Below are 19,347 nucleotides of genomic sequence, written 5' to 3' on the forward strand. Positions count from 1 at the left end.
CCTTATTTACATTTCAGTTAGTTAACAGCATAATATTAGTTTCAGGCATATGAATAGTGATTCAACACTTCCATACAACACCTGGTGCTCATCACACGTGCTTCCCTTAATTGATTTGGTTTCTTAATTACAGACGAAAAATTTTCTCATATTAGTACCTATATTTGAGCTTAGTTGAAAAATTGGATGAAGGTGAGTGTTCAGGGGCCAGGAATCTTGGGGATGTCTGTCTACATAAAGGTCAGGCATAAAAAGACAAGTTGACCAAGATCATCTCTAAACTTCCTTCAAGTTCTGCTTCTGTCATCTTCTGATTCATTTGCCTATTCCATGAATTCGACCACCAAAATGGATCTAAAAATATATTTCTTTCTTATTGCTACAATTTTTTTTTTTTTTTTTTTAAAACATATCCAGTGATCTATAAATTTGTCCTTTTTCCTGTAGTATAATTATCTGACTAGACTTGATAAAATGTACTTCTGAACATCTCATTCTGACACTTCAATAGCTTTCCATTGTTTAACAAACTCTAAGTTCCTCTCAGTATATCCCCAGGTTATTGTGTAGCCTTTCTGTTTTAATTGGCAATATGAACTATAAATAATAGTTGAAATTGACTTAGATCACATTACCCTTCTTCTAAATCTCTACCTTAACAATCAGTGAAATCCTGTCTCACATGCCACGTTTTCTCTTTTTTTTTTTTTTTTTTTAAAGATTTTATACATTTATTTGCCAGACAGAGGTCACAAGTAGGCAGGGAGGCAGGCAGAGAGAGAGAGGAAGGGAAGCAGGCTCCCTGCTGAGCAGAGAGCCCGATGCGGGGCTCAATCCCAGGACCCTGAGACCATGACCTGGGCCGAAGGCAGAGGCTTAACCCACTGAGCCACCCAGGCGCCCCACCACTTTTTCTCTTAAGGCTTCTCCTGAACCACCAGGTCATCCATATGTCTCTGCCTTGGGTTAGAATATTTTGAAAATTTGTGTTTTCTTTAGGTGGTCTGAGTTCAATCAAACTTAGTGGCTGAGAGATTTGAATAAATTATAGAAATTCCACTTTTTATGAAAATTCTATTTTTTAATTCTTAAAATGATTCATCTATAAGGTGAATTTTCCTTAAAAAATAACTTTTTCTCTAATTGCTTTTCTGCTTAACTAAAAATAGTAGTTATGTTGTAGGTATTGTATCAAGTATTCTGCTTGCAATCTACTTTAACGGTTAATTCAATTAAATACAATAAAATTTGATAGTAAATATTAGTATTATAAAATAGAATAATTGAATCTAACCATATGGCTTTAAATTACCTGCTTCTTGTATTCCATTGCATTAGAATTTCTCTCCTCTTTCAGATTTAGGCAAATATATAAGCAATAGGTCTACATATAATTCAGCAAAATTTAAGAGGAAATTAAAAATTTTAACTCAAGTCTAGACCTTTCTGCAGAACTCCAGACTCATGTGCCCATCTATATGACATCTCTTTCTGGGTATCTGGTAGTCATTTCAAAGTTAACATGCTCAAAATAAATTCTTTTTTTTTTAATTAAATTAATTTATTTATTTTCAGAAAAACAGTATTCATTATTTTTTTACCATACCCAGTGCACCATGCAATCCGTGCCCTCTATAATACCCACCACCTGGTACCCCAACCTCCCACCCCCCCGCCACTTCAGACCCCTCAGATTGTTTTTCAGAGTCCATAGTCTCTCATGATTCACCTCCCCTTCCAATTTACCCCAACTCCCTTCTCCTCTATAACACCCCTTGTCCTCCATGATATTTGTTATGCTCTACAAATAAGTGAAACCATATGATAATTGACTCTCTCTGCTTAATTTATTTCACTCAGCATAATCTCTTCCAATCCCGTCCATGTTGCTACAAAAGTTGGGTATTCATCCTTTCTGATGGAGGCATAATACTCCATAGTGTATATGGACCACATCTTCCTTATCCATTCCTCCACTGAAGGGTATTTTGGTTCTTTCTACAGTTTGGCGACGGTGGCCATTGCTGCTATGAACATTGGGGTACAGATGACCCTTCTTTTCACGACATCTGTATCTTTGGGGTAAATACCCAGGAGTGCAATGGCAGGGTCATAGGGAAGTTCTATTTTTAATTTCTTGAGGAATCTCCACACTGTTCTCCAAAGAGGCTGCACCAACTTGCATTCCACCAACAGTGTCAGAGGGTTCCCCTTTCTCCACATCCTCTCCAACACATGTTGTTTCCTGTCTTGCTAATTTTGGCCATTCTAACTGGTGTAAGGTGACATCTCAATGTGGTTTTAATTTGAATCTCCCTGAGGGCTAGTGATGATGAACATTTTTTTCATGTGTCTGATAGCCATTTGTATGTCTTGATTGGAGAAGTGTCTGTTCATATCTTCTGCCCATTTTTTGATATGTTTGCCTGTTTCGTGTGTGTTGAGTTTGAGGAGTTCATTATAGATCCTGGATATCTACCTTTTGTCTTTACTGCCATTTGCAAATATCTTCTCCCATTCTGTGGGTTGCCTCTTTGTTTTTTTGACTGTTTCCTTTGCTGTGCAGAAGCTTTTGATTTTGATGAAGTCCCAAAAGTTTATTTTCACTTTTGTTTCCTTTGCCTTTGGAGACATATCTTGAAAGAAGTTGCTGTGGCTGATATCGAAGAGATTACTGCCTATGTTTTCTTCTAGGATTCTGATGGATTCCTGTCTCACGTTGAGGTCTTTTATCCATTTTGAGTTTATCTTTGTGTATGGTGTAAGAGAATGGTCGAGTTCCATTCTTCTACTTATAGCTGTCCAGTTTTCCCAACGCCATTTATTGAAGAGACTGTCTTTTTTCCACTGTATATTTTTTCCTGTTTTGTCGAAGATTAATTGACCATAGAGTTGAGGGTCCATATCTGGGTTCTCTACTCTGTTCCACTGGTCTATGTGTCTGGTTTTATGCCAGTACCATGCTGTCTTGGTGATCACAACTTTGTAATAAAGCTTGAAATCAGGTAACGTGATGCTCCCAGCTTTATTTTTGTTTTTCAACATTTCCTTAGAGATTCGGGGTCTCTTCTGATTCCATACAAATTTTTGGATTATTTGCTCCAGCTCTTTGAAGAATACTGGTGGAATTTGGATCAGAATGGCATTAAAAGTATATATTGCTCTAGGCAGTATAGACATTTTAACAATGTTTATTCTTCCGATTCAAGAGCATGGAATGGTCTTCCATCTTTTTGTGTCTTCTTCAATTTCTTTCATGAGTGTTCTATAGTTCCTCAAGTACAGATCCTTTAAAAATAAATAAATAAAATCATTTTTTAAAAAAAGGATCTTTTATTTTTTTAAGATTTCATTTATTTATTTGACAGACAGAGATCACAAGTAGGCAGAGAGGCAGGCAGAGAGAGGAAGCATAGCAGGCTCCCTGCCGAGCAGAGAGCCCGATGCGGGGCTTGATGCAGGGCTCAATCCCAGGACCCTGGGATCATGACCTGAGCCGAAGGCAGAGGCTTAACCCCCTGAGCCACCCAGGTGCCCCCCAAAATAAATTCTTAATCTCTCCCCAGTGTTTACTCCTTCCACGTCATCTTGGTTAATGATGACTTCATCCTTCTGTTTGCTCAATCCAAAGGCTTTAGAGCTATCCTCTACTCTCTCCTTCTCTTATACCCCACATGTCACACATCAGCAAATCCTGTCAGCTCCCCTTCAAAATATATTCAGTGTCTGAATTCTTCCTTTCATTTCTGCTGCTGTAATCCCCATCATGATCTGTTGTGTTGACACTGCAATAGCCTAGTAATTGCTCTCCCTGTTTGTACCCTTACATCTCTTCACTCTATAATCAGCACAGTAGTCGGATTGTGTGAAAACATGTTAGAACCTGTCATTCCTCTGCTTAAAAGAATGTCCTTCAGGGTGCCTGGGTGGCTCAGTTGGTTTACCATCTGTCTTCAGCTCAGGTTGTGATTCCAGTGTCTTGGGATCGAGTCCTGCATCGGACTCCCCTCTCCCTCTCCCACTCCCTCCTGCTTGTGCACACGTGCTCTCTCTTTCTCTCTTTCTTTCTGTCAAATAAAGAAGTAAAATCTTAAAAAAAAAATGTTGTATATAATCTAGCCTTCATTATTTTTTTCTCAGACTTCAACTCTTATTAATAAGCCACACTGGCCTCCTAATTATTCTTCAAATATACCAAGGATGGTTCCAACTTAGAGCTTATAATCATGCATTTTTCCCTGCCAGGAATGTTCATTTTTCAAATATTCCCAAGGTTGGTTCCCCCACCTTCGTCAGGAACTTCATGTCTTCTAATCAGTGAGGCCTTCTCTGAATACTCAGTTAAACAAATCAGTTTAAATGATTTTTTTCAAATGAAAGATGATCAGTATCATCTTTCTCTTCTTCCTTTCCTTATTTCTCCCCCAAAACACTAATCATCATCTAAAATACTATATACAGTAGTCACTTATACTTTTATTGTATACACCAAATATAAATTACACAAGGTCAGGGACTTCTGTCCGGTTTATTCATTGTATACCCAGCACCTACAGTAGCACTTGGCACAAATTAGGTGCTCATTAGACATTTACTGAATCCTGAATTAATATGATACTTTCAGGAATAAATGAGTTTTCTCTCATTTATTTTCTAATTTTTAAGTGTGACTATTATCATATAATTTTTATAAATTATGTCATTTTCATACAAGTCATTGTTACCATTCTATCTTAGTCTTCTAAGCAAAAGCCTTTTCACACATGCAGGGAAAGACTTGGTTGAGGAAAGTTCTTACATCACTTATTTCATTGTTCTTTCATATTCTTAATTATAACATGCTTGTATTACTTGTTCAATAAATTGCAGTTTCTTAAAAAATCAGACATAATCCTTTTATATCTTGAATCCTTCACATCAGGCTCAGAACCTCACAGATGGTATACAAATAGCAAATTTCATATGGGTGGTCAATATGAAATCAAATAAGTGACCCCAAGTAAGACCTTGTGATTATAGGTGATATGCAGATTTCTTTGTTGTGTATTTAATATCAGTGTGCTGAATGATGTTCTAGAAAGGGTTTTGACAAATTAATTAATTAATTAATTTGTTTGTTTATATTGGTTTTTATCAAATGTAAGTATATGCAAGATAAAATAAAAATCAACTAATAAGTAAATTTCTAATTCAGCTAATAGCATTGTTTATTTAGAATTATTGTATAATCAATCTTTACTATATATAGGATGCATTTGTGTCTATCCAACATTTAAATGTAAGTATGTCTTTCTTGGGAAATGAATATTAAAACTCAAGACCATATCCAGGGAAGTACATAAGTTAAATGAGCATACAATTTTATTTTGTACTAATGTTTATGTATGAAGCCAAAGTAAGTTTATACGAGATTCTTATGAGTCAGTTTGGGAGCGAAACTTGGAATTAATCAAATCACAGTTGTTTTGTCCTCTACCTTTTAGATTAGTGGTCTCTGAAGCACCACCTTAAGGTTCCACTCAGTAAATGTGGTACTGCTGAACTAAGGGTAGTTGTAATAAGGGATTGCCACTAGATGCATAATAAAGACATATTTTTGAATCCAGTCTTCCTTCTGTTTAACAGTTTTTGGTAGTTCTAATTGTTTTCAATTTTTTCTCCTTTAACTTTTAGTTCCTAGTGTTCCCACAAATATTGCTTTTTCTAATGTTCAGTCAACTAGTGCAACATTAACATGGGTGAGACCTGACACTATTCTTGGCTACTTTCAAAATTACAAGATCACCACTCAGCTGCGGGCTCAGAAATGCATAGAATGGGATTCTGAAGAATGTGTTGAGTATCAAAAAACTCAATACCTTTATGAAGCTGACTTAACTGAAGAGACAGTGTATGGATTAAAGAAATTTAGGTGGTACCGATTCCAAGTGGCTGCCAGCACCAATGCCGGCTATGGCAATGCTTCCAATTGGATATCTACACAAACCCTTCCTGGTCGTAAGTATTATCTTCTATATGTGTTTATACTTCTGCTTTTGAGAAAAAGCTTTTTGAATGTTTTTCTGCAGAAATCACTCAAAGTATAAGTAATGATTAGTTTTATGTCTTAAAACTAACTAACTACTCTTCTTGTTTAGATAGAATCATTACTCATAATTAGCTAAATAAATTTCTATGACTTATCCTGAATACTATCTACATGGAATTATAATGGCTTCCATGCAAAGGAAATAAATATATACATATTTATGAAAGAATAAATACATACACTGATATCTGTTGAATTAATGATTTTTTACTTAATACAATCACTGGACATGAAAATTAAATGAATTTGTCTATAAACTAATAGATGTAATAACATTTGTTTTTAATTTAATTGAATCCCAATGGAAAATTCAATTTTAGACATTATTAAAGACTTCTTGGACTTTTAGAGTCATACTGAAATCCTAGAGTCTTCTCTTGCAATAAAGCATTCTGGGCCTCTCTTGGAGTATATGACTAGGCTATACTGATTGCCACTGAGCTCCCTTTGTCCATGCCTACATTTTCCCCTTCATATCTAGATGCCCTGCACTTTTTAAGCTATACTTTACAACCTTTTTGATGACTTTATGGATACTCACACACACACACACACACACACACCAGCTGAAACAGATCTATCTCCTGGCAAGTAGCTTCTCAGCTTGTGCTATACCCATATAAAATTTGGAGGCAAACAAATACCAGGGGTTCAACTCCTAGCTGGAGATGTGAAGAAGGGAAAAAGCACAGAGAAGGAACATAAAATAATTTCTTAAACATTTCTCTGCCTTTGGTGAGTGCTGTGAAGTGTGTAAACCTGGCGATTCACAGACCTGTACCCCTGGGGATAAAAATACATGTTTATAAAAATAAATAAATAAATAAATAAATTTAAAAAAATTTATCTGCCATTTATCCATCTTTCAGGACTTTTATATTCAGGAAAGAGCTCTTTTAATGCTTCTCCATAGAAATTATTCAAAGTCCACATAAAAATGCTGTTATAACTTTAGTTTTATATTTTAAAACTAACTGGTTGCCCTACTTGGTTAGATAAAATGATTAACCATGATTAAGGAAATAAATTTCTATTATTTATCCTAAGCAGTATCTACATAGAATTATAATGGCTTCGTGAAAACTAAATAAATTGCAGATCAAATGCTGTAAACCGGAGCTGCACTTTCTGAAAGCCATTTCCACCCCAAGCCATCCTGAGCAAATTTCAAGTTGCCCAGGTCACCCATTGCAATACCCTCCCATATAAACCATCCAAATAGGCACCTTCTGTTACCATTCTTCTATCTTGATCAAGACTGTTACTAAATCACCTTTTGAAAGGTGATTCCTTTCAAATCCAAATCTCATTTTCCTAAAAATTTTTGGTACCTATAAGTTGAGTGAACACACACATACAGAGAGATTTTCGGTAATAAATAGATGCTGTCATAGGCCTTTATAAATAGAGAAATAAACTTTGATCTAGAGGCTTTATTTTTTAGGTTACTAAATGTATTCCCAGGAGAGTATAGCGTAATTTTTGCAGAGTAAATTTCCAATCCATATTGTTAATACAATTCAACATCTGAGATAGAGTCCAAACAACTCAACTTTCAACACAATTATCCAGCCTCTCCTCCTTGTAGCACTTTGACTCTAGCTTTCTGTAATATCTGCCCTTCTTGCTTTTCTCCTGTCTCCGTGGTAGCTCTTTCTCAGTCTCCTTTGCTCATCCCTTTTTAAAATCTAAGTGTTGGGGTACCCAGATATCTGTATTTAACCCTTTTTGTATCAACATACAACTTCCAGGAGATCTTACCTTGATATGACTTTATCTGGTCCTACGACTTTAAAGTTTACTGATACGGTAATTATTCTCAAATATCTATTTCTAGCTCTGATTCATCCCTAGAATATAATATACTGATTATATATACTGAATAAAATATACTGATCCCAGATCAGTATATTTACCTGATCAACTGATGTTTTTTGACCCTATTGCACGTGTGTGTCAAATATACCTTTCAAAATTTAATGTGGTCTAAACACCTAACCTCTCCTCTTCTAACGTTGCCTATCTCAGTAAAATGTGCCATTATTCATCTGGTTGCAGAAAATGAAAATATAGGCAGTTTTCTTTTCCTGCTCAACTCTGCCAATGATTTATTTCAACTGTGCCATCTAAATACATCCCCCCTTTTGCATTGCTATCATACTAGCCCTTTCCTTCATTACTGTTACCACTGCATGAACCTAACTGACCTCCAGAGTTTCTAGGCTGACCTTTTTAAACCTAAATCAGATGCGATCACTTCCCTGTTTAAAGCCATCCAATGGATTTCCATTGCTTTAGAATAAAATTCAAATTTCTTTTTTCAAGATGTTATTTATTTGTCAGAAAGAGAGAGAGAGAGAACGAGCAGGTGGAGAGACAAGCAGAGGGAGAAACAGTCTCCCAGCTGAGCAAGGAGCCGGATGAGGGACTCGATCCTAGAACTCTGGGATCCTGACCTGAGCTGAAGGCAGATGCTTAACTGACTGACCTACCTGGGCATCCCAAACTCAAATCTCTTAACATGATTTGCATGACCTGGCCCTTACCTAACACCCTAACCTCATCCATAGCTACTTTCCCTCTTAACCATTACTCATCATTCACACAAGTGTGTTGCTTGAACACACTAAACTCCCAGAACTTGGGCCTTTGCATCCCCTGTTCCTTTTGACTGGAATGTTCTTTCACCTCTAGCTTTGCCAGGGAAGCTGCTCATAATGTATACCTCTATTTAAATGATTCCTACTCAGAATGGATTTTCCTGACCACCCAACCTAAAGTAGATTTGCAGTCTTTTTCTAGAATGTCATGTTATCTAAATGAGCATTTATAAATATGAAATTGCTTTTTATTTTTGTTTGTTTTTAGAATCTGTCTTGACCATTGCTATTTCTTATTGCCTAGAGAATGGTGCCTGGTAAGAGTAGGTACTCTATTAATATTTCCTAAGTAAGTGAAATTGATTGAGTAAGCTAAAGTGGGTAGGGGAGAATGAACTATTTTCTAGTTCAGGTGATAATGAGGATGATAGTGCCATAACACAGAAAAGAAAAAAAGAAAAACGAAAAAATCATATTTGGAAAAACGAATCTGTTGGAAAAAGAAGTAATATTTTTTTTTTTTTTTTTTTTTTTTTTATAAACATTATTTTTTTAGTCAGGTCTGTGAATCACCATGTTTATTTTGAACCCTCCCCAATGTCCATAATCCCACCCCCTTCTTGGCAACCCTCAGTTTGTTTTGAGATTAAGAGTCAAGTAAGCCTATTCTAATTCAATTAACATAGATAGTTGTCTTTCTCTGCTTGACTTATTTCGCTAAGCAATACGCTCTAGTTCCATACAAATGCTTATTTCTTTTGATGGCTGCATAGATTCCATTGTGTATATAAAATCTTCTTGATCCATTAGGGATCTAGGTTCTTTCCATAGTTTGGCATCAGTGTGGAAATTGCACAAATGAAGATTTGCATGTGTCCCTTTGGATCAAAATTTGTGACTTTACTAAATACCCAATGGGGCATTGCTGGGTGGTTCAGTCAGTTAAGTAACCTCCATGCTGCCTTCCAGAGTGGCTCAGGTCATTCCCCCAACAGTGTAGAGAGGGTCCGCATCCTCAGCATCTGTCATTTCCTGACTTGTTGATTTTAGCCCTGACTGGTGTGGGCTTTTTTTTCTTTTTTAAACGATTTTTTACTAGTTTATCTACGATAGGTGTTTTCTTTTTTTTAAAATTCTTCTTCTTTTTTTTTTTTTTTTTTTTTTTTTTTTTTCTTTTCTTTTTGTTTTTTTCTTTTTTCTTTTCCTTTGCTTTCTCCTTTTTGAACCTCTTTTTATCCCTTTTCTCCCCACTCACGATTTTGGATCTCTTCTAATTGTAAAGCATATTTTCCTGGGGTTGTTGCCACCCTTTTAGTATTTTACTTGCCCCTTCATTTCTCTTATCTGGACAAAATGACAAGACGTAAAAATTCAACACAAAAAAAAAACAAGAAATACCGAAGGCTAGGGACCTAATCAATACAGAAAAAATATGTCAGATCTAGAGTTCAGAATGACAATTCTCAAGGTTCTAGCCGGGCTCGAAAAAGGCATGGAAGATATTAGAGAAACCCTCTCGAGAGATATAAAAGCCCTTTCTGGAGAAATAAAAGAACTAAAATCTAACCAAGGTGAAATCAAAAAAGCTATTAATGAGGTGCAATCAAAAATGGAGGCTCTAACTGCTAGGATAAATGAGGCAGAAGAAACCCAAAAGAAGTAACTATTCTAATTCAATTAACTAGAAAATAGAAATACATGCTTAGTGATAAGAATGTAGGAAAAACTAGGGACTTTAGTTGCATCAGTGTGGAAAATCACAAATGAAGATTTGACTAAAAAGTGTGACACTGACTGGGGCACCTGGGTGGTTCAGTCAGTTAAGTGTCTGCCTTCGGCTCAGGTCATGACCCCAGGGTCCTCAGATTGAGCCCCTAGTTGGGCTCCTTGCTCGATGGGGAGTCTGCTTCTTCCTTTGCCCCTCCCCCTACTTATGTGTACATGCATGTGCACCCCCCATTCTCTCTCTTTCTCTCTCTCTCTCAAATAAAAAATAAAATCTTAAAAAAAAAATGGGACATTGACTGAATGAATAAACTGGAAGTTAACTGTAGGAGTGCTAAAATGAATGAAGCAGGCTGATGTAAGGCAATTGGGGGTGGTGGAAACTGACAAATTAACAGAGAATGTGCTACCTAAAGGCTTATTACTGTCCAATAGATCATGCTATTAGGACTTCTGCTGTTTTCAGAGAAACAGGAAATTTAGATTTATTTTTTTTTTAATGTGAAAACAGTTTCTTGCTTGTGACTTTTTTTTTTTTTTTTAATTATTTAAGAGGCACCTGGGTGGCTCAGTGGGTTAAGCCTCTGCCTTCGGCTCAGGTCATGATCTCAGGGCCCTGGGATCAAGCCCCACATCCGGTTCTCTGTTCAGCAGGGAACCTGCTCCCTCCTCTTTCTCTGCCTGCCTCTCTGCCTACTTGTGATTTCTCTCTCTGTCAAATAAATAAATAAAATCTTTAAAAAAAATCATCTAATAGTTCAAACTAAACACATCTGTAGCCCTAATCTGGCCTGTGGACAGCGGCTTTGGAGCCTTCTGTTAAAATAGACCTTCTGCCTGCGCTGAGGGTCTGAGGATTAGACACTGAGGATTCCCACCCTGACACTGAGGTTTCCCATCCCATTCCTTACCATCATCTCACTTGGATGGTACCTGCTTTTACCTCCTACCGGGAGCCAGCAAGTAGATTTTCTGGATGCCTCATCTCTTCAAGCACTCTAGACATAATGATAGATGTTCAATTAGCATAAAATGATAATTAAAATGATTAATTCAGAATCTGCTCAATGAAACTGCAAAGCTAAGTTTTTAAGGAATTTTTCCATTTGAATGTCATTGCCTCTACCCTAGTCTCCCCTCCTCCTTACCACCCCGTTTTAGATCCGTGATCAAGGGCGTCTGGGTGGCTCAGTGGTTAAGCCGCTGCCTTCGGCTCAGGTCATGATCTCAGGGTCCTGGGATCGAGTCCTGCATCGGGCTCTCTGCTCAGCAGGGAGCCTGCTTCCTCCTCTCTCTCTCTCTGCCTGCCTCTCTGCCTATTTGTGATTTCTCTCTGTCAAATAAATAAATAAAAATCTTAAAAAAAACAAATAGATCCGTGATCAACCCACTAGCTCATTTTCAATTTCCTGCTACTCTATTTTGCTCATTTTGGTCTAAAGGAATAATGGTAGAGTATTGCAAACTTTTCACAATCAGCATTTTTTTTTTTTTGAAGTGTTACTTTCCTGGTTTTAGCAGGATGAGTCCCCTTTGTCATTGGTGGTTTGTTGGTTGGCTCGTTCCTGATGCAATGGAGAAAGTAATCTTGGCTTCTCTTCACCCCAGTTTCCAGGTCTTTACTTCACAGAGAGCCTGTCTACAAAGCTCTAGTTTGTCTTTTATCTGGTACCATTCTTCTCCCTGGATCTAGTATCTCACTGCCACAATTTGAATTCGCCATCAGAGAATACTTGCTTGTATGAAGCTTGCTTGTATGAATACTTGTATGAAACTGTTTATCAGTATATAAGTAGGTTGTCTATACTAATCCTTTTCCCTTCCTCTTTTTCTTTCTGCTTGAGAGCTGATTTTCTACTCTGTTATTTATCAGTAGAAAAAAAAATTTTTTTCCTATCTTAGTTCCAGAGGATACATGGAAACTGCCTTCCTGCCACTGTGATTTAGAGAGAAAATTAAAAAGGTTTATATATTTCAGAATTTGTGACAATAGACATATGATTTTTCTTGGCATTTGCAAACTTACTAGCTTTTCATCTGAGTATTCATATGTGTGGGAATAATTGTATAATTATGAGAACAAGAATGAGTTGGTTACCCCTTTTTGTCTCAGAATGGAAAAGACATTTTTTTCTGAATGGTATATGCATATATATGTATACATATATGCATACATATATATCTGAATTTCATAATTGTGCAGTGAGAGAAAAGTTTTATTTATTATATTAAGACCAGGAAAGATCATCTGGGATTGTACTTGATATGAAAGACAAAAAGACACGATACATATTATTGCCAAATAAAATATACAGAGAACTAACATATAATACAAGAATAAAATAGGGGCACCTAGGTGGCTCAGTGGTTTAAAGCCTCTGCTTTCGGGTCGGGTTGTGATCCCAGGGTCTTGGGATCGAGCCCCACATCTGGCTCTCTGCTCGCAGGGAGCCTGTTTCCTCCTCTCTCTCTCTGCCTGCTTCTCTGCCTACTTGTGATCTCTGTCTGTCAAATGAATAAATGAAATCTTAAAAAAAATAATAATAAAATAAATTAGGTGGCTCAGTCAGTTAAGTGTCTTCCTTCAGCTCAGGTCATGATCCTGGGGTCCACAGATTGAGCCCCACATCGGGCTCCCTGCAAAGCTAGGAGTCTACTTCTTCCTCCTCTGTCCCTGCTCATGTGCTCTTTCACTTTCTCTCTCAAATAAGTAAATAAAATCTTAAAAAAAAAGAATAAAATAAATTAAAATAGTCCAGCAACAAAAATATTGATAAGCAGTAATGCTTTTAAGATAAAAAATAAGTAGCATTTATTCTGAATATTAAAGATGAAAAGTATTAAAGACCTTTTACAAACATAAAAAGTAATCTGAATGAAGAATTAATATTTTGTATAGTCATTATTCAAAAAAGTGTTATGTTGTTTCATAATCTCATGTAAGAAGATAAAATGATGAAAATGAACTGTTTCTCTCAATGATAGTAAAGAATAAACAACAATATAAATTAGTACAAATCACTATTTCATATGTATGCATTTCTAACGGCATTGAGTTGCACAGAAGTGCTTAGTAATGGAGCCTCATATCAAAGTCTGGAGATTCTAAATAAGGAGATAGAACTTGATGGCTAGTTTGATATTGACTTTTTCAAAACTCTGAATTCAAAATACAAAAATTAAATAATTCTAAAATTATTAGAATAATTTTATTACTATTAATAAATATTTATTTATTATTAATAAATAAGAATATCAAATATTAAATATTGTCTGAATAATAAGTATGTAAAACATTCTGAAATGGCTTGTAGAATAAGAAAATATGTAGTATTCTCTCTCTTTGAACTCATAAGGAAGAGTACTCAAATGAAGATTTAGGGAGCAAAGTTAGAACACGAACTGAGAATTAAATTGAGGTACTTTCTGCATTTGAATCTACCACTGTAAACTAGAGTGAAGAAAGGAAACAATATTCAGCCAACTCAAGCTAACATTTCTTTCTCCCACATACTCTGATCTAGATAATTGAAGCCAAATTGCTTTTCTCCTTAAGTCGTCTGTATAATAGCCATAACTCTCCACTTCATGCTGAGTGTGTATAGATACAAACATAATCACAAAAATTACAAATGGCAGAAATATTTAACTTGAGACATTAAAATCTTGCAGATTATTTTACTCATCTCTTTTTTTCTGATTGCCTTTATACTCAAAAGCCATTTGAGTTGTGTGTGGAGGAGGAATGTAGAATGGAAAGCTGCTAAATATCTCCATGGTGCACAATAAGTGCTTATAATGCTGAGGAAATGTACAACTTTAAAAGAGTGTGGGTGTGAAATTAGTATGGAATGAAATGAGACTCTCATAATGTGCATCTCCTATAGACCACCAGGACTGGAAGACAGCAAGAAAGGAAAATTCCTGGGGTAACACTTAGGTTGTGAAAACCACAGGATACCATACTCATGAGGAATTTTAACTACCCAAACATCTGTTAGGTTAAAAAAAAATTCAACAAAACATGCCTCATCAAAGAGGCTTCCAAGGAATGCAACTTTATGATCTAAAAAGAAAAAAAAAAACTAAATAAAGGACAAAATATGCCTTAACAATTTTTAAAAATAAGAAGTGGTTACTGAGTTACTATGTATTCAGTTTTTTTCCTTAATTTATTTTAAATGGTATAATGCACTTATAATGTGATAAGTGCTATCTAACAAAGGTAGATGTTATCCCTTCTATAAAGAAGCGATTATATAAAGATAAGAGATGTTAGTCATAAATAAATAGGAAAATATAATCCAAGACATAAAGAAGCCCATTTGGTGGCAATGAATTTTTAGAATGGCTCTAACCTGCTGCCACTAGAGAAAATGAATATAATTTATTCTAGACAGGATGGTTGTACTTCTGTGAAATTTGTTAGATGCTATTGAAAGCCTTCTCATTCAGTTGCCTGAGACTCCCAAATGTGTAGTTCAAGAGGACATCTCTCTTCTAGGCTGTAGGTTGAGGTTACTAGCATGACTGCTTAGGTTTCCACAGACATGTCCGACCCATATTACTACTGCCCACCTCCCCCCCCACAACAGCAAACCTTGCCTGCCTGTGTTTTCACTGTTTCAGTGCACTTGTACTATTGTTCATTTAATTGTTCATGCCAGCCACCCTAGAATCGTTATTTCTAGTCGCCTCCCATCCCCCACCCCAACTCCATACTTGAGTCTTATTGAAGTTACCTTCTAAGTACTTCGTGAATTTCTTTATTTTCCTCTGTTAAACATCTCTAAATCCAGACTCTTAAAATTAATTTCTTGCATTATTACAAAAAATATCTAAGTGATCTTTCCGGTCCCATTTCCTCTATATTCCACCTGAACCCAGCTTTTGAATACACCTATCTGACCATGTTAGTGCCCTGCTTAAAATCTTTAAAGTTTCCATTTTCCTGTGGCATAAAAATCATACTTTTTAGTATGTTGTATAAGGTAGGTCATCTGTGATTCCGCTTACATTTCCCTTGGTCTTTTTTGTGCTCCAGAATCTTTGCTATTCTTTCTCACTGTCCTTTCTGTGGGTTTTATTTTTGTTTTTTGTTTTGTTTTGTTTTTTGTTTTTTGAAAACAGCTTCCTTTTCTTTATATTTCACACCAACCATCTCTTTTGTAAACCTTTCTATGAGTTCCTCTCTCCACTCCCACATCTTGAGAACTGTTTCTCAAATACTGAATATTTTGCTTCATAATTGTTTTTCTCTCCCTCGTTTGTGGTACTATGAGCTCCTTAAAAGCAGAGATGATTAGGGGTGTCTAGGTGGTGTGGTCAGCTAAGCATCAGAAACTAAAAGGTTTCAGCTCAGGTCATGATTTCAGGGTCTTGAGATCAAGCCCCATACTGGGCTCCACAAGTTGCATGGAGTCTGCTTAAGATTCTCTCTTCTTCTCCCCCTCCCACTTGTGTACTCTCTCCCCACCTCAAATAAATAAATAAATCTTTTGAAAAAGCAGAGACAACTAGGTGACCATGTCTTGTGTATGTTTCTACCTCCATGCCGACTTAGTATCTAAGATTAAATGACTATGGCATTTGGACTCGTGGAAGGCATTGGACTTAATGTGGAAGTTTATCAATGCCAAAATTCTCCATTACAAAATAATTCATACTAATTCTTTTCTTCATTTTTTTCTATAATTTGTCTTTCAAATACTTACATAGTTATAGCCAAAATTAAAATTCTCCCAGTTACTGTCCATGTTGAACATGTGTAGCTTCTTTTATTTCATGAAGCCAGTCTATTTTATATTGCTGATATTGTTTTTATTTTTCCTTGTCATTAGCATAGGAAGCATGAATTCTGCACTTAGGAAAGAATTATGCATGTAATAAATTGAGAAATATTTCAAACAATAAAGAAAAATAGTATATGCCCATTTCAGAAGCATTAACAGTATCTATATGATTAACTGAGAGAATTTACTTACTGTATTTGTATAGCAAAGTGGGATCATAATAGATTGATAGTCCATGAAGAAAACAAAAGAGAACAATGTCTAAATTTGGGCTGCTAAGTAGGATTACAAGGAAAAGATATTTGGGTGAAATCACAATTTAAAACAAAATAGTAAGCATATAAAATTAAGGAATTTAATAGAGAAGTCAACTATATATTTAACTCAGAGCTTTTGTCAAATTATTAAACAAGTTGTCAGAGTTTAAATAAAAATTTTTAAAATTCTATTACATAAGCACATAGAGCATGTTTCTCAGCAAAATCATTAAAAATAAAAGGATGTTATAAAGATCATCAGTTACTTTTAAAATCACTAATGTTAAGAAGGACTGGTTATCATAGGGGGAAAAATGAGAAAAAATATCTTTCCCCTAAGTGTAGCTACCTGTATTTTATCTTTCAATGATAAATAAATTCAAATGAATTCTCTCACTTTCTCATCTCAAACTTCAAATCTCATAGTGCACTGAGTTTATTTGGACTCTTCTGAGATTTTTTTTTTCTTGGTTCAAAAAGAAGTGTGATGTTAATGGCTTTATTCTTTGTTACTTTCAGATCCATTTTCTTCTGCATTACTAAGGAAGTGGGGAGAACTCTGATTTGATTATGGAAAACTCTCAAATCTGAAAAGACCATATAATTGCTATACCTGGTAGTCTGGGGCACTTTTTGGTTGGAACCAACAATTGAACTGAGAGCCCTTTGCTGGGTTGTTAAAAATAATGACAATAGCTAAGCTTATCAAGTGTTATATGCTGATTCTATTCTAAGAACTTTACACACATTGATTCATTCATGAACCTCATTTATTTCTAGGGTAGAGTCTTTGATCTTAGATCTGAAATAGGACTTGGGCAAAGCCTCCTGGTGATATGAAAGTACCACAAAAAAAGAAGCAGAGAGGGACACCCAGGTGGCTCAGTCAGTTAGGCATCTGCCTTCAGCTCAGGCCATGATCCCAAGGTCCTAGGATCAAGTCCCTCATACGGCTCCCTCCTCAGTGGAGAGTCTGCTTCTCCCTCTGCTTTTGTCCCTCCCCCTGCTCCTTCTCTCTCTCTCCCTTTCTTTTTCTCTCTCTCTCCCTCAATCACTCTTGCTCTCTCAAATAAATAAAATCTTAAAAAAAAAAAAAAGAAGCAGAGAGGTGCTAAGTGGGATTACAAAGAGAAGCTATCCTGTTAAAAAGTAATTTAAAGGAAATAATAGTAAGTATTTAAAATTAAACTGTTTGCTGAAGCATCCAATTCAATATTTAGTGTCAAAAAAGCTTTTGCCAAACCTTAAGAAAGTTTTCCAGAATATAAATAAAAATACTTTGAAATCCCATTTGCATGAACAAATGCAATGTCTTTTATAGCAAAAGCAATAAGAACCAAACAGTTAAAAGAAATTTTAAGGATAATCACTATGTGATATTATTAACTTCAACAACTGGGACTAAAACAGACCTGGAGATATTAGACAAGCTTCTAGTATATAATCCCACCATCTCCATTCCCAAATAGTTTGGACGGGACTTATATTCAAAACTACACTTTCAGTTTCTTTTCTCTTTGCTGATACAACTGATCGTTATCTTACCCACATATAATGACTGGAAGGATGAAATAGGGACATTTATCTTGGTCCCAATACTCCACTGTGGTGATGGCCTCATCTGATCTGCTCATGGCCCTATCTGTATTATTCCAGATGGTTCCTTCACAGAGTTTCTGTATTCTTATGGAACACAAGGGCCTATTATTACTGTGGGAACTTTGGGAATGGGAAGGAGTGACAGTAGGGAGAAGCCTTGCTGTAATTTATCCAGAATTAAAATAAATGGAAGGTAGGAGGAGACCAGTCTATGGAGTATGTATCGGCTGGATGCACATTTCCGTGTTTATCACCACCAGCTCCCAAGCCCTTCTCCACTGCTTCCCTAGCTCTCACAGAAGCAGTAATTTAATCCCTGCCCAGGCTTCTGATTCCGTTACATCTGGGGTGTGACTTCAGAATTTGCTTTTCGAACAACTTCCCAGGTAATTATTGATACTGCTTGTATGGAAATCCCATTTTGAGAACCACAGTCATAGGAAGTTATTTTATAAACCTGATGGTCTAGAAAAAGAAGCATCATCTGATCCTAAAAGCAATAGTACTAATATTAAAATATTTTAATTCTTACCTGGCATGGTTAGTGTTGGAAATGATAGTTTTTTGTATTTTGAATTTTTTTCAATGTAAGCCAGACTGAAATGACTCAAAAAATTACTCATTACACATCACAGAAAATGGTCATTCAGTGAGGTCTAATACTATAAGCATCCATGAATCATTCTCAATACGCATCAAACAGTCTGATTAAACACATTCTTGGGCTTATGGTATTTGCCTTTGTGATGCCATCTTGGTGTTAGAAAATCTAACTATAAAACAAAATTAAGGTCCTATAGAATGCTAGGAACTATTTTATACCCCAACCATATTGTCCTGTACTAGGCAGTGAGATCACTACCTTTAGGGCTTTAGGGAAGCATTCAGCCCTAGGGAAGGATAGCCGATTAGTGTAGTGCTGTAACCAATACGGTGTGTCCTGGGATGCTCTTGAATTATTTAAAATTCAAGGAATCTACTCAAACCACCCAACCAATTAGATTTCCTCTGGTCTTGAGAGACAAGTAAAACTTAAAGCTAATTCTTCCAGGTGTGCTGAATCAAAGCCAACTCACAGTCCTAGGAGCTAATACTTGTAGAAGTTGAGAAAGAATGGAGTCCCTCATGTAGTAGCTAGGAATGTGGTAGTCTACTCTACCAAATCCTGAAACCAAAATACCCTAAAAGATAGGCCCTTGAAATAAGCTTTAAGCTCAACTTAAATCCAAATAGATATACAGGCAATTTAAATACCATGTGTGCAGAGCTCAAGATTTTCTGTGTTA

At 36.0% G+C, this 19,347-nt stretch overlaps 1 protein-coding gene across 2 annotated transcripts in view; it reads left to right on the plus strand.

The window, feature by feature from the left end:
• The window catches only part of PTPRQ (protein tyrosine phosphatase receptor type Q), a 194,101-nt gene that overhangs the window by 97,021 nt on the left and 77,733 nt on the right, over window positions 1-19,347 (plus strand). For both annotated transcript variants that reach the window (XM_045082935.1, XM_045082936.1), the window contains exon 26: window positions 5,674-5,997. In XM_045082935.1, coding sequence (XP_044938870.1) covers window positions 5,674-5,997 — 324 coding nt within the window. The remainder of the gene's footprint in view (window positions 1-5,673; window positions 5,998-19,347) is intronic.

The sequence above is a fragment of the Mustela putorius genome, unplaced genomic scaffold, assembly GCF_011764305.1.
Source record: "Mustela putorius furo isolate JIRA1106 unplaced genomic scaffold, ASM1176430v1.1 tig00000640_pilon_pilon_pilon, whole genome shotgun sequence".
In the NCBI taxonomy this organism is placed as follows: Eukaryota; Metazoa; Chordata; class Mammalia; order Carnivora; family Mustelidae; genus Mustela; species Mustela putorius.